Raw genomic sequence first — 17,391 nt, forward strand, 5'->3', positions numbered from 1 at the left:
ATTGGCCTTTGGGCCAACCGCTCAGATTCCAAATCCAATTTACGGATCTCAATATCTCTTTCCGCCTGTTTTTCTAATATACGAAACCTAATCATCTCCGCCTCGCATTCTTGCTTCTTAATTAAGAGATCCATCTCTTTCAATTTTAAAGCAATCTTTGGATCCTGAGGCACAGAATCAAAATTTGGACTTGCCTCTTTAGGATCCACTGCCAGCTCATCCTCATCACCAGATTGTCTAGGTAAAATACCTGCAGTTGTCAATTTCTCCTGAAGATCTTGTTTAAGCACTTGTTTAGTGGCCTCCCTCTCAATCCTAATATTGAAGAATTCCGCAATTAAAACCAAATCTTTTTTTCTACATCTATTAAAGACCTCAATCGTGGGCATGAGAGTAAACGCTGCCAAATCGAATTCCATTATTTCCACGTTTCCCTTCTTTACTCCTTCCCCACCCACAAATGAAAACAGTCAAAACGTTAGAAGAAGAGAGAAAAACTCACCATACACAAACCGCGACCCATCGAATCACGATCGTACAAACAGACTTCAGTCTTGGACAAACAGAGCAAAACTTCCAATTTGCGATCCGAAAAATAAACGAACTCACTTCTCAAAAAAAAACGAGCGGACGAGCCCCCACTTGTTACAAACCTCACTGTTAGTCTAGGGGTTAAATGAAGTCGTAACAAAATGTAAATAAATAAAAAGTCTGACGGTCACATCAATCCCCTGATCCAGAAAAGCACAGCCACTAAATTAAGCAAATAACTTAATTTATTAATAACAAAAGGAAGCAAATCTTCAGGAGAGGGCCAGGCCAACATAACAAACAAAAAAACCCTCTAGCTAAACACAAAAACTCTAAATAACCTTAACTAAAACAAAAGAAAATACATGACAGAGTCTTACCTATCTCCCTGTCTACCATAAACATAAACAAAAGTTTATATCCAAAACAAATGGCACCCTCTCCCTACCGCTTCCTAAGAAAGACAAACAAAGGTATTTACATAAATTAGAAAATAACACAAAAGAATCATAAAAACACACCCACCATAACGTTCACACACACTCTCATAGTTTGTAATTAACAAGTTAATTCACAAAGTTCAGAGATAATAAAGACCACACTTGGTCCCACTGAGATACACAAAATAACACCCATCTGGATCAGGACAAAGAGTGAGCGCGTAGCCGTCAGTCCTCCAACATTATTTCTTAGCCGTCTTATACACCTTGGATCTCTGTAGCATTCACTCAGTACTGATGAATGATGGACATCAGCTGGAATCCAATTAGCGATCTATAACAGAGAGAGACAGAAAGAGCAGGAGAAGAACACATGCAATGTCTAACTTGCCCAGTAGGTGAAATCACTCTCCCAAGAGCGCACAATTCACAAATACGTCCACAGGACGTAACACACAGCCCCGTGGGGCTCCTACGTTCAGGGTGATGGAGCTGGAGATGAACTAGCCTACTTTCACCACTTGAGGTCTGCCAGTGAGGAAGTCTTGAATCCTGTTGCAGAGTGAAGAGTTTAGACCGAGGTCTATGAGTTTAGAATCTAGCTTGATGGGGACTATAGTATTGAAAGCTGAGCTAAAGTCGATAAATAGCAGCCTTACATAGTTCCCATTGTTGCCCTCAATGTGCGTGAGGGAAGAGTGCAGGACGTGAGAGATGGCATCTTCAGTGGATCTACTGGGGCGATAGGCAAACTGAAGAGGGTCAAAAGAATCCAGGATGGAGGAGCAAATGTAGTTCTTTACCAGTCCCTCAAAGACCTTTATGACTATTGATGTGGGGGTAACTGGGTGATAGTCATTCAGACAAGAGGGTTTATTGTTCTTAGGCACAGGGATGATGACAGATTTTTTAAAGGAGGTGGGAACCACCAAGGTAGCAAGGGAATCATTAAAGATGGATGTAAACAAACCAGCAAGTTGATCAGCGCAGGACCTCAGAACACGGACAGAAATCCTATCAGGTCTGGCTGCTTTCCTGATGTTCACTTGCTTTAGGGCTCTCCAAACCTCGTCCTCCGACACGGTGATTACATGATTATCGCTGCTCTGACTGCTGCTTCCTGACGCGCTGTTCAGCTCTCACCTCTGCAGAGGATTTATTTCCAAAGGCACAGATGGTCCTTAGTCCCTGCCACATGCATCGGGAGACATTGAACTGAAAATGAGACACTATTCGTTCCCTGTATCGGAGTTTGGCGGCTCTTACTGTGCGTCAGGGAGCATAGCACGATGCTTTGTACTCGTTTATGTTTTCCAGCAAAAGACCAGCTTTGTATGTGGCAGTGCGTTTGTTTACTGCAGCATGGATTGTTCTCTCTACCTACGGTTTCTGATTTGAGAAGGTCCTTATAGTTATTGTTTCAGTTGCTTGCTCGGCTAGCATGTTTACAAAGCTTAATGCCACATCTGTGAACTCGCTGACATCAGATGAACTTGCCCAAAACAGTCTACGTCATGAAGAGCCACCTGTAGCATAGCTTCTGAGTGGGAGGACCAGAGCATTACTACTCTCTTCACTGGGGGTTCTTGAACGAGCATTTGTTTATATTCCGGTGTAAGGAAAATGGCGGCATGGTCTGATTTGCCAAAAGCCGGTAGTGAGTGGGCTTTGTAGGCATTCTTAAACTGAGAGTAGCAATGATCCAGTGTTTTCGGTCCTCTGGTTGGACAGGATACTTATAAAAGTTCGGCATGACCTGCCTGAGGTTGGCTTTGTTAAAGTCCCCAACGATGATAAGAGCAGCATCAGGATGTTTGTTTTGTGTAGTTGCTGAGCGCATTTTGAAGCTTAGACAAAGCCAAGCCAGTGTCTGCTTGTGGTGGGATGTAAACAGCAGTAACGGTGATTGATGAAAACTCCCAGGGTAGATAGAATGGGCAGCAAATAATGGATAGGTGTTCCAGATGAGGCGAGCAGGAGCGTGACAGAGTGGAGATATTCCTGGAGTCACACCATTTCTTGTTAATCATGAAACACACTCCTCCACCTTTGGATTTACCGGCCTCAGCTGTTCTGTCCATCCGTAAAACAGAGAAGTTATCAGACAGTGTTACAACAGTGTCCGGCACCGAGGTCGTGAGCCATGTTTCAGACAAATAAAGGATGTTATAGTCCCTTATGTCCCGTTAAAATCTTAACCTGGCTCTAAGATTGTCCATCTTATTCTCCAGAGATAGGACACTGGCGAGCAGAATGCTCGGTAGATGAGGACTGTGAGCTCTTTTCCTCAGTCTGTTGCGAATCCCAGCTCGTTTCCCACAGTGTTTCTTGATCTGTCGCCTCGGGTGGTTATTCAAGTGGCCATTATTCATTTCTGCACTCCTGAGAATCTCAGATGGCCACTATGGGTTGGAGGATAAAGTGTCCTGAAACAGGTCAGTGAAGCAGTGTCCAATGTCCAAAAGTGTTCCTTTGTCGTAAATGATCAGTGCAGATGTTATGTGTATTAAAAGAGAAAGTAAAAGTAAGTAAAAAAGTAAATAAAAGCACAATCTAAGCGGAGCGACCTGGACAGCGTCCAAACTCGGTGGCGCCATCCTAGTATTAAGATTACACTGCTAGTCTAAAATCACTGATGTCCATCAGCTACACTGAAAAAAAGAAAAAGAATTTGACCTTAATTAAATACAGCTTCACAAGAAGGGACCACAACACAACCAAATATGTAAAATAATAGTTCATTGTCCAGAATGTTAGGGATGAGTTGGAAGAGGATGAAAAGGTAAAGGGGATATGATGGTCAGGTTGATCTGGAATTAATGGCCCAGAGAGACTCGGGATGGGGGTATCACCTCGTTTGTATAGTTAGGACAGACAATTAGGACCCCCTAAGTTGGGAAGAGCTGAGGTAAGCTTGGGCTTGACGGAGAACTTGATATTGTTGAGGATTTAGGCGTGGTATGCTCGAGATTGCCAGTGGCCAAGGGCCTGATAGTCTCATCGGAGATTCCACATCTGGTTGCTGATGTTGCTGAATCTTGTGGCCGGTTTCCGGTTTCTGTAAGGAAGAGCAGATCTTTAGGAAGTAATTGGCCTGCATGTCAAGAGTGGACACATTCGGAAATAGATTCAAAAGAACTCAGGAGGAGTATGGACAGAGGATGTAGAAGGGTGAAGGGTGAAGATGAGAGTATCTGAGGAGTGGATAGTAATCCCCAAAATACAGGAGTGCATACTTGCAGATGTACAACATAAAATATCCTCAAATATAAAGCTTTGATCACGGTTCAAGGAATAAGAAAAGATATGAACAGATCAACAATCCTCAAAGAAAAAATAATTATTCAATAACACCCTCCATAGCATGTCTTTTCTGTGTGGAGTGTCAAAATATCTGCTAATAATTACAAAAGCAAAATTGCTACTCAAGCAGGAAAACTAGCAGAGACAGATGCTTATTACAGTTTTAGTCATTGTTATTTTGTTAAGGGTAAAGTAAAGGGTAACACACAGCCACATAATGATCAATGGCAAAAATAAAACTAAATTGCAGAGAGACACAGAAAGAAGCAGTTTTGGAATGACTATTTTGTGTGGGTACATTTATGGGTAAGATTTATGGCATCCACAGGCATTACAAAGAATGACTATACCCAAACCCAACATGTCTCAATCAGATTTATGGCATCCACAGGCATTACAATAGCAGCTTGATTGAATTACAATAGGTTCAAAAAAATATGCATTGCATTAACCGTACTTGCATATAACATGCATTGATTTGTAAGTCTTGCATTATTATGGGCTGATATCCCACATGGTTGTAAATTTAAGCCATGAAATACATTTCAATTAAAAACATTTCAAACAAATTTTTATAATCAAAAATTCAAGAATCCTTTATTCACCTTTCAGATTTCACTTCCACAATATTCGATCTGTTTAAAAAAATACAACCTAATAATATTCAACAAACACTTTTCTTATGTCCAAATTTTATTTCGCTTTAAATACAATTCGCTTCCACCAAAATTCAGTGGTTAAAATTCGACAGTAAATTCAACGTTTCACATCCGGGAACAGCAGGAAAATCAGTAGATTACCGAGCATAATGCATTCATCTGCTGTAAATCGTCTTCACCAGCAGGAGGTGTAAGCGCGTCTTGACAAGCATCAAAGTAATAGAGACGAGAGGCCTTCATAAAACGTCTTTTTGTCGAAAGGTGGACCGAGCGTGGAGTACAAGTTATGATTTTATTGATTTTTATACTGTATTTATATGCGGAATGAATTAAGATTAAGACCCAAATCATTGTTTACGCAAGTGTCTAAGTGATTCATCTTTACCCCGAGTACACACACACTGTGTTTTTTTTTTACTGCAAAGGTGATGTGATCAATATAAATCCAGAAATCTCTTGAAAAAAAAAATAAATTTTTTTTTATTTTTATTTTTTAGTGAAAACACCATAATACGCTCACAAATAGAGAGTGTATTGTTTGATTATTGCCACTAATGACAAGATACTAAATAGCACCATTTTTTAATTTAGCACCATTAAATACAACCCAATCGCAATTCTAAAGTGAATGTGTCACTTGTAATCCAGAAAAAAGTTACATTTCTACCATGGTTGTTTATATCAGTTAATCTCCGTCTTTAAATTAAATAGGACTTGTCTGTGCTATGTCCAGGAAAAGGGCTAAAATGCATGCAAAATTCTTAATAATTTGTAATAAATAATTATTCATGGTATTTTGATAACAATATCGTGCATACTTATTATCGTGATATATCGCATTACAGAATACCGGCACATGTCTAACTCATTTATTATGGAAACACATATTTTTATTTTGGAAGCAATTAATCATGATTATACCAAGGTTTGTCTGAATAACTGACTAAACACAGCTTAATTTTTTTGTAGAGAGAGATGCACAGACACAGGTGACTCACACAAGCCTTTGCGGGGCCCTGGGCTAAGGCTTAGGCTAATCCTCATCTCTCATATAAAAAATGTCACTATGGAATTGTACACATAGGTGTAATAATTTAGGAGGTGGGTATTGTGAAATGACATACATACAATATGGCATAACATTTGAAAGCACAATTGAATGTCTATGAAACATCAGTCAATAAAGAATTTTTAAACAATGGCACTTAACTAAAAAATTTTTGCAACCATGTAGCCTATGAATGCATGAAAATTAAAAAAAGTCAATGAAAGAAAACATACTGTATAGAGTGTAGGCTGCTTTTGGTGCTTGAATATGTTTTTCAGTAATGAGGTCCAAGTTTTATAATAATATGCTAGATGTTAAAATTTAAAAATGCATAATTTTGTTTCTGTATTTAACAACATTACCTTACAATAGTGAAAGGCGCCTTCCCTCAGGTAGATTGTATGTTTTCAAGCTGGATGTTGTGCTTATGATCAATAATCCCGTCTCTGCATTTGCCCAAACTGATTTGCAGAAATCAAAACATGAGCGACTAGGCGGCAGAGGATTCCACTTGGTCTTAAAGCCTTCCTGGAGTGGCTACTTTCGCAATTCAAACAATGATTTATAAAAATAATAATTCATTTATTATTTTTAATGGTCTAGGAGGTCATTCGACATATGCCTGCAAATACAGGACAAACTGCGTTCCGTATAGCTTTCATATGGAATGCTTCTCTGATGCCTTAAATACAGGACTATTCTGTATTATACGGAACGGTTGGCAACCCTATTTAATGCGTAAAAGAGAATTGTCTCAGAGGCCCCCTAGTGTCTTGCCCATTAGGATAACATGGCCCTGGCCATAACTGACAAAAATACCCATAATTTTAACGCTTCTGGTCAAATATTGTGCTGCAAACATCGTTATGATGACTTAATATAATTGACAAATAGATCAGGTAAACAAGATTACACTAGTAGCAGGCTCCAGAAAAAATAAATAAATAAATAAATAAATAATACTAAAATAAATTAAGGAGCCACTGTCTCCTATAAGAAACAAAAATAGGCACCTAATAGGCACCTAATTCATTTTTTAGGTGCCACAGAATAAACATGCTTTATAGCTAATAGGCACCTAATTCATTTTTATTACAGAACTATATACTATATACTGTACCGTCACCATATCCATAACTATGTCAGCATTAATTGGCCATTAAATGTAGTTTGGTCTCCTCCTTAGTTCATCCTACAAATATTGTCATGTGTCTTAAACACATCTGTCTTTCTTCATAAGTAACATGCAATTTTATAGGATGTTAATTTTTATCTTTAGCTCCTTGCATGGTTTCTACAATAGGTTAAGTACACATATAAATATGCAATATAGTTAATGAATTTAATAAAAATGCTCCTCTTTATAGATATTTTTCTAGCTGACTGATGAGCTTTTGGATGCCGGATGGTTATTCTGAGGTAAATATATTGCTACATTGCATTGTTTACAAACTTTACACGAGTTTGAAACACTGAAAGAACAATTACAGGCTATCTTATAAAATAGCCTACCTCTTGATGTCCATTCATGTTTATTTTGTATTATAGAGGTGGTACAGAGCAGGGTCGGATCTAAAAATATATTTTTAGGGTGGCAAAGGCATGACATGGGGTCTATGAGGGGTGGCAACACCAAAGCAAGCACCCATGCATAGTTTTTGAGGATTTATGGCCTGACATAAAATTGTGTTCACAATTATTGCATCACCATGAAATAATCATCAATGCTGTTTAAAATGAAAAATTCAAAAACAACAATATCCAAAAATTGATGTTTAAAATGAAACAAAACAGATATAAAAAACTTCATTAGGGTATACATTTTTGGATTTTCATTTTTATTACTGTAAGAAATCTTGCAGTAGATGAAAAGCACATGAAAAGTGGCAAATAAAAACTGTATATGAACTTGGTATGTGTTTTTTGAAGTGTGACAATAAAGCTGAGGATCTAAATGCAGGCTTTATTATAAAGAGTGTGTTCAAACAGGCAGAGTCAAATGCCAGCAAACAGCAACATCCAAGGCAAAGGCAAAAGAGTAATCCAATGACAAGCATGGTCAGGGCAGGCTTTTTATAATGATAAATTCTGTTTAAGATGTATAATTCAAAAACAGCAATATCAGGCAAGGAAAAAACTAGAAAACAAGAAAAACACAGGAAACAACTCGGAAAATAAGAATGATATTTGAATTGCAGTTACAGGCAAATAATCCTCAGCAATGTCTGGGTGAAAAAAGTGCTGCTTAAATAGTCCTCCTGACTGGAAACGGGTGGAGTCTGTAATTGATTCCTAGGCTGGGGAAATGTAGTCTGGGGTTGAGTTAAGGGGCTATCCTCTCAATAAATTTAAATTTGGCTAAATTTCATTACAGTATTCAGTATAGTAGTTTCTCGGTCTCCCGACACAACACGAGCCAGTCATTTCTCAGTTCTGCAAAAATGCAGTATATAAAAATGGTTACAAATAAAACTTACACATTTGAGGGTGTACAAAATGTGCAACAGTTTACTGTACACATAGAATAATGAAATTTCTGTCATCTGATGTACTGGTACTGTAATTATATTGTAAAAACCCCTGCAGATGATTAATCCAGCTCTCTCTCTCTCCACTGTTAGGATGCAGAGATTCTGATTGGTGTGTTGATGAATCTCAGACATATATGGACAGAATTAGATATCTCAGAGGATATCTCAGTTAGCTGAGAAGCAGTAATTTTCAGATTTTTGAACAAATGTAAAAACAATTTGTTAGTTAACTGTGTTTAGCTGTGTGAGCTTTGTGTTTGTGAGTCACAAAGAACTGGCATAAGTCACTTGTTAATGAAGCCAACTACACTAGGCATGCTGCATGCGCATGCAACCATCATGTACAGTTCACTGAAAGATGGGTTTTCTTGCAATTATTTTGTGTTACACTGTCATGGCCGCTGCTGAAAAGTAGCACATGAACATGGGCAGTGCTAGGGAGGGGCTAGCAGGTGATTCAGCACCCCCAAGAAAAACAAAAGCACCCCCATAGCACCCCCACAGATTTTTTTTTTTTACTGTATTTAATAATTAAGATGATAATAAACAAGAAAAAAAAATGGCTCTTTATATGCATAACTCGTGCAATGCAGTAACGACAAGATTTGGAACTGTCGCATTTTCGTAATGTCATTATTGCATTTCATTAAAAAAATGGAGCGCTTCCTTGTGCTAAGTAGGCCTGCCCCCGAATAAAGATTTTTCTAGTCAACTTGTCTAAAGATCTTGACAAGGAGCCATAGTATTGATTATAAAGAAAAATTGTTAACAATATTGCCAATATCCACAAAGCTGACAGCTTTACCTGTTGTAGTTTGTTCAAGTTGTGCATGAAATAGACACTGCTTTTCTGCACTTTTAGTTGTCACGTTGCCACCATTTTCGATCTCTCTCATGCAGCACAACTGGTGCTGCTTTTAGCAGGTGTGCCATCAATGCTGGTGTTCAGCAGAGATGAGGATTCTTTTTCCTCTAAATCTTTAATGCACATCGTCTCTTTTTATTAAGTCAACATAACAAAAGATGTAATCACAAAACAATCAGGAAAAATGGCATTACACGCAAATTTTTAAATCATAACAAAACTATATAATCGCCAGTGGCAATCTCAGCAAAAACTTCACTCGCAAATTAATATGTTTGGTTCCAAATATGACAGTTTTATTCGCAGTCTGGAGCCCTGAGAAGCCAAGAATCACTGACATTAATCAGCTAAGATAAAGCTGAGGCCGGAGGCGGGAGTTTAAATGCAGCTAGAGTTAGCAAAAAAGTGGCAGAATGATAAATAAATGAGAGTGAATTTAAAAGATCACTGTAGCAATGGTACTTGTCAAGTCATGGGTGTACTGACGTGGCTTGCCTAAACTAATGCAGTGCTTGATATAAATTGGGTCTTCTTTGCTCTACGCATGAGTAGCACTGTTTGTGTGACAGGCAGAGCTGCACTGTTCCACATCACTTAAGAAGTTGCATGATGGTTGGAAGGCAGCTGTTTAGCTAGGCTGTTAAACACACAGTAAACAGTGTATGCATAATTAAGGCAAGTTGATATTCTAATTATATATTTTTTCCAACATTTTACCAATTCCAGATGACACCAGTCTTAATACCTACACTAAATTTTGTCATTTTTTAAGTGATATATAAATTATAAATGAGAATGTTTAGAATGTGTTACACTTAAATACTTTTTCCTGTTGAGCAGGGAAGAAGAGACGTGTGTGTAAGCAGTGCTATTAACAAAAACACACATGCAACTGTGATGTTGTAACGGGGCTGACGAGATGAGAGACGTGCGGATCCATTTGCAAGCTTTTATTTCAACAGAGATGTGGTCATAAGAGGCATGGGTCAAACTGTGGAAACAGGTACATAACAGGCAAGACAGAGTATTCCTAGGGCAAGCGTGGGTCAACGATCGGCAAACAGTCCGAAACAGAAAGGCAAAAGGGTTAATCCAAGATAAACAGGCAATAATCAGAAAACACGGAATGGCACGGTAAAGCAGCTAACACTAGGAGAGTGAAACATGCAGAACAATACTCAGTGCAATGGATGATGGGAAATGTAGTCCAGGGTATAGTGGAACAGTCTGTGTAGTGTAGTGTAGCTCGCTGATTGTAACTGGACAGGAAGACAGTTCAAAATTTGACTCATTGACTGGAACTGGACAGGTAAACAGTTCATAAACAGACTCGCTAGCTAGGAATGGCATTACAGACAGTACATGAATGGTTTTTATGGCAGTGTGGGTTTCTGGTTTCTGGATTTGACTATTGGAGCTGATGGAGGGGTTTATTGTTTTGTTCTTGGGAGACGGTTCAACAAAAGCCTTATTAGGGGAAATGGGACAGACAGATGGAATTCATATCCTGATTCATAGGTTGATCCTGGACAGACTGACAGTTCATGATCAGACTCCAACGTTGATTCAGAACAGGATGAGAGTTTGGAGATGGCCTCATCGGCCGGTTCAGAGCAAAGCAAGGTTCACTGACAGCCTCCATAGCCGTGACAGGACAGGCAAAGAACTCACAGATGGCCTCCATATCTGTGACAGGACAGGCAGAGAGTTCACAGATGGCCTCCATAGCCATGACAGGGAAGTAAGAGGATTCACAGACGGCCTCCATAGCCGTGACAGGACAGGCAGGAAGTTCACAGGTGGATACTACGGACACCTCTGGAGGTTTTGCAGTGGATGCCGCCACCTCTGGAGGTTCTACAGCAGTACCCTCAGGAAATAGGGAAAATTCATTAACATTCTTTTTAACCTGAGAATGGTTCCTTTGACCATGACATGCTGAGAGTGCATTGCTGGGCGCTACCACCTTTCTGGTACAAGGAGCTGAAGCGAGCGCCGGCACCTCGGGAGCTTCTGCAGCACACACCTCCACCTCTGGAGAAGCTGCAGCGGTTGCCATCACCTCTGGGGAAACAGCAGCAAACTCCACTACCTTGGGAGGATCTGCAGCATCAGCCACCACCACTGGAAACATCATAGTAGGCACCGCTGCATCAGGCAGTTCTGTGGTGGTGTACGCAGCCCAAATGCAACATAAAGCAATCCCCATCATGGGAAGCGCTTCAAACAAGGGAATTAGTTCAGGAACAGAAGGGTTATAGTGAGTGGGTTTGGGGATACCAGCTGTGCGTGAAGACACCAGCGGTGCATCCCTCACACTAGACACCAGACTGGGATACCGAAAGACTGACCATGAAGATCTATGTGCAACAGAAAGGACCTGACAAGACTCTAGATGATCAGCTGTGATGTGACGTGACTCTGGATGATCAGCTGTGATGTGACGTGATTCTGGATGATCAGTTGTGATGTGACGTGACTCTGGACAAACTGTTGAGACGTGAGTTGACTCAGGAAGAGTAACTGTGATTTGATAGACTCTGGGAGATCAACGGTGACTTGACAGACTCTGGGAGATCAACTGTGATTTGACTTGACTCTGGAAGATCAACTGTGACTTGATTTGATTCATGACGATCAACTGTGACTTGACTCATGAAGAACAGCTGAGACTTGACTCGATTCATGACGATCAACTGTGACTTGACTCATGAAGAACAGCTGTGACTTGACTTGACTCATGATTGGCAGCTGTGACATACCGGAGCACTGTTGTGTCCGACATTTTGTGAATTTGCTCTAGTGTGGCCGCCATTACACAAGTGAGTGCGGGGTCGCGTTCCTCCACAACACCCACGGTAAATAAACAGCCAACAGTCAACAAAGCTAAGTCCAAAAAACAACTCAGTGACGAACGCAGGCCCTCGCGTCTAAGCTCAGATCTTAGAGGTTGATTCAGGCCATCACAAAAAAAACTCTATCAAAAGACAGTCCGGTAAATCAGAACAGTGTGCTATGGACAGACACACTATGGCAAACACAGTCCGAAACAGAAATGCAAAGGGTTAATCCAAGATAAACAGGCAATAATCAGAAAACACGGAATGGCTCAGTAAAGCAGCTAACACTAGGAGAGCGAAACATGCAGAACAATACTCGGCGACTTCAGCAGAATCTGGGTGGGTGTTATATAGTGTGTGTAATAGTTTTCAGGTGAGCACGTGATTGGTTACAGTTGTGTTCAAACAGTGCAGTAGATGATGGGAAATGTAGTCCAGGGTATAGTGGAACAGTCTGTGTAGTGTGAGAGTCCATGTAGTGAGTGGGTGACCTCTGGTGGTGAGTGAACAGAAGTTAGTAGGATTTGTGATGGACATGTTACTAATTATAAATAATTTATTTGATGCTTACAAGAATAAATTTAATTCTGATTTACTATATTATATTTTAAAAAGGAATAAATCTTAGACTGTTTATCCATCATATCAAAAGTTGGGTAAAAGAATAATATTATCTAATTATTCAGCATCAGAGTGGGCGGTAGATGGGTTGGTCAATCTGATCCAGACACTGCATAAATGAAAGCACAGTAAAGGAGAGCAGAACAAACTCCTAACAGGAGGAGACTCACTCATGGCTAATGAGACAGAGAATCATGAGACTCAATACTGCTTTCCTGCCATCAACTCATCATGCATCAAGGGAAAACGCTCAAGTTTTGAACGTAATATCACCTATATGTTTGTATTATTGCTGTCAGCCTGGACTGTGTTTCTGAACCTGCTGGTGATCATCTCTATCTCTCACTTCAAGAAGCTTCACACTCCAACCAACCTAATCATTCTCTCTTTGGCTGTGGACGACATGCTTGTTGGAATTTTTTTGATACCCATAGAGGGAATCAAGCAAATTGAGACATGTTGGTATTTCGGAGACACTTACTGCGGACTGTTTGTGATCATCGTTAGGTTGCTCCATATTACATCCCTTAGTAATTTGGTATTAATTGCTGTGGATCGTTATATGGCTGTTTGTCATCCTTTACTGTACCCACAGAAAATGACTACAACTAAAACTTTAATAAGCATCTGTCTCTGCTGGTTTTGCTGTTCAGTGTACATTATTTGGTTTGTAATAAGTAACAGATATTTTAATATGTCAGACAAAATACTGTGTTATGGCCAGTGTATTGTTTTGATGACACCTGCTTGGAGATTCGTTGATTTAATAGTGTCTTTTTTATTTCCTTGTACTGTGATCATCACTGCATATTTGAGGATATTTTATGTTGTGCAAAGGCAAGTCAGAGTTATTAACTCTCAAATGAATGGTGTAAAATGTGTAATGGACATTTCAATGAGGAGGAAAACTGAGAGCAAAGCTGCTCTGACATTAGGAATCATTGTGACAGCTTATCTGCTTTGCTGGATTCCCTTCTTCATCTGTTCTCAAACAAAAACAGTCTCCTCCACTACACTGACATTTCTAACATGGACCATCTATATAAACTCAGGTCTGAATCCTATCGTCTATGCTTTATTTTACCACTGGTTCAAAATATCAGTTAAAAATATTCTAACTCTTAGAATTTTTCAGCCAGCATCCTCTCTGATGGACATTTTTACTGATCGTCTTTAATGACTTACAGTGGGGATTTATTTGTTTTATTTTATGTTTTTACCTAGACACCCCCTGAGATCAATCTCCAAAAATTACAGCATGGGAAATGTATTCACATACTCAGATATAAGAATAAAATAAAATAATCAACAATAACTAAATATTGAGGCGAAGTTCAGCCAAACTTTTGAAAATGGACATCATTTACTTACCCTTGTGTTGTTCCAAACCTGTATGTAATTTTTAAGTCACAGTCTCTGTCACCTTACACTTACATTGTATTGGGGAAAAAATTAAATGATCATGAAATAAACCTTTTGGGTTTTTTTTTCTCAAACTCTCAAAATCATGTGCACTCAAACTTCTACAACTAATACAGAACACAGCAGCATGACTAGTCTTCATTGAGCCCACGTCACACCTCTGTAATGGCTACCAGTTACAGCTCACATCAAGTTCAAGACAATAATGCTTGAATACAGAATGGCCATCATCTCCGCACCTTCCTACTTCACCTCAATCTTATCCATCTACTTTCCATCCAGAAAGATCAGAGAGATCAGATTTAAAACATTTTCGTTCACTGTCCAGTGCTGGTGGCATGATCTTCCCCACCCCATCCCCAACAGCCAAATCCCTGACTATACTCAAAAAAAGCTTAAAACTAATCTTTCCCATGAGGACTTAACTGCATCCTGCTGAAAGTTGTCAAACTTTGTATTACTAGCACTTCTTACATTTATGTAGTACCCCTGGAAAGAAGTTAAAGAAGCATGCTGCTGCGATGGCTTCTATCAGTTTGTACAGTGTATATATACAGTGACACTCAAATCTCACGCTCTTTACAAACAGAAAAAGATTTCCAGAATGTAGACATAAATTCCAGAAATAAAATATAACATTCTCATCAATATACACTCACCTAAAGGATTATTAGGAACACCTGTTCAATGTCTCATTAATGCAATTATCTAATCAACCAATCACATGGCAGTTGCTTCAATGCATTTAGGGGTGTGGTCCTGGTCAAGAAAATCACCTGAACTCCAAACTAAATGTCAGAATGGGAAAGAAAGGTGATTTAAGCAATTTTGGTGGCATGGTTGTTGGTGCCAGACAGGCCGGTCAACCATTTCTAGGCTTTACAAAGAATGGTGTGAAAAGGGAAAAACATCCAGTATGCGGCAGTCCTGTGGGCGAAAATGCCTTGTTGATGCTAGAGGTCAGAGGAGAATGGGCCGACTGATTCAAGCTGATAGAAGAACAACTTTGACTGAAATAACCACTCGTTACAACCGAGGTATGCAGCAAAGCATTTGTTAAGCCACAAAACGCACAACCTTGAAGTGGATGGGCTACAAGGGACTCTGTTGAGACATTTAGATGGTAGAGTCAGAATTTGGCGTAAACAGAATGAGAACATGGATCCATCATGCCTTGTTACCGTTGTGCAGGCTGCTGGTGGTGGTGTAATGGTGTGGGGGATGTTTTCTTGGCACACTTTAGGCCCCTTAGTGCCAATTGGGCATCGTTTAAATGCCACGGCCTACCTGAGCATTGTTTCTTACCATGTCCATCCCTTTATTACCACCATGTACCCATCCTCTGATGGCTACTTCCAGCAGGATAATGCACCATGTCACAAAGCTCGAATCATTTCAAATTGGTTTCTTGAACATGACAATGAGTTCACTGTACTAAAATGGCCCCCACAGTCACCAGATCTCAACCCAATAGAGCATCTTTGGGATGTGGTGGAACGGGAGCTTTTTGCCCTTGATGTGCATCCCACAAATCTCCATCAACTGCAAGATGCTATCCTATCAATATGGGCCAACATTTCTAAAGAATGCTTTCAACACCTTGTTGAATCAATGCCACGTAGAATTAAGGCAGTTCTGAAGGCGAAAGGGGGTCAAACACAGTATTAGTATGGTGTTCCTAATAATCCTTTAGGTGAGTGTATACCCTTAACAACCAAATGACAATATGAAATTGATGATGACATTGCAGTTAAAATATTAAACATAAATACTGTTCGATCCATCGTATCTGATGTATTCCATACAATAAAGACACATACAAGATTGATTAAAACAAATGTAAAGCATAACAGGTACGGCAGTATACAGATTTGTTAGTTGCATACAATTGTAATATTGATCAATAGAACTGGTAAACAAGATTCAAGATTTTTATTCATCACATACATGATTATATAGAAAGTGAAAGTGACGTGACATACAGCCAAGTATGGTGACCCATACTCAGAATTCCACAACCTTAGGGTTAGGAGTCAAACTAACCATTAACACAGAGGAAAATATGCATAAATACAGGTATGAAAGAATTAAATAAATGTAAACAATAAAAATGTAAGAAAAAAAATATTTTTAAAAAATATATACTGCAGAATTAAATATAGAATAGAAAATAAAATGTGCAAGTATTCTTAACCTGTTAATTGTCACCCCGTTCCGTATTCGGGACGCCTACGTTTACTTCACTAAATCCTTATCTAATCATGACAAACTATATATCGTTGGAAAGGTCTAAGACTCCTAAATAGATATTTTACCAATGTTTTTTTGTTAAAAAATTATGTAGGAAAAAAATCTTCTTCGTTGCCTTTTTCTCTGTCACACTTTAGAAATGATATATCGAATGAAAACTTAAAATCTCAAAATTCATCCTTTAAAACCCATTTTAAAATCAGACATTGCATTACCACGAAAATGGTACATCAATATCATGTTATAAAATGTTTTTGTTCATGAATTATAAAAATTTTAGTTTGGAAAGTGCACTTTCAAGTCTATATTCAAAAATGTGAGTGAGTTAAGGGGTTAAAATGCATTCAAAATTCGGAATAATTTGTAATAAATAATTATTCATGGTATTTTGAAGTGCCCAGATAACAATATCGTGCATATTCATTATTGTAATATATATCGCATTACAGAATACCGGCACATGTCTAACTCATTTATAATGGAAACACATACTTTTATTTTGGAAGCAATTAATCATGATTATACCAAGGTCTGTCTGAATAACTGACTAAACACCGCTTAATTTTTTGTAGAGAGAGATGCACAGACGGGTAACTCACACAGCTGTCATCTCTCTCTCTCTCTCTCTCTCTCTCTCTCTCTCTCTCTCAATCTTGATAATAAATTCAAATAAATGTTAGAATTCATTCTGTGTCTGGTTGGAAGCGGACAGAATGCTAGGGCTAACATGCCATAACCAGTGCGGCGTTAAGACTTTGCGGGGCCCTGGGCTAAGACTAAGGCTAATCCTCATCTCTCATATAAAAAATGTCACTATGGAATTGGACACATAGGTGTAATAATTTAGGAGGTGGGTATTGTGAAATTACATACATACAATA

General features: G+C 39.0%; 1 protein-coding gene across 1 annotated transcript; it reads left to right on the forward strand.

The window, feature by feature from the left end:
- The first annotated feature begins 11,729 nt into the window (after positions 1 to 11,729).
- On the forward strand, positions 11,730 to 14,015 carry LOC122138628 (trace amine-associated receptor 13c-like). Its single transcript, XM_042732037.1, has 3 exons — positions 11,730 to 11,782; positions 12,181 to 12,199; positions 12,963 to 14,015. Exons 1-3 carry the CDS (start codon positions 11,730 to 11,732, stop codon positions 14,013 to 14,015), a joined length of 1,125 nt encoding a protein of 374 aa, XP_042587971.1.
- Positions 14,016 to 17,391: the final 3,376 nt, after the last annotated feature.

The sequence above is a fragment of the Cyprinus carpio genome, chromosome B10, assembly GCF_018340385.1.
Source record: "Cyprinus carpio isolate SPL01 chromosome B10, ASM1834038v1, whole genome shotgun sequence".
In the NCBI taxonomy this organism is placed as follows: domain Eukaryota; kingdom Metazoa; phylum Chordata; class Actinopteri; order Cypriniformes; family Cyprinidae; genus Cyprinus; species Cyprinus carpio.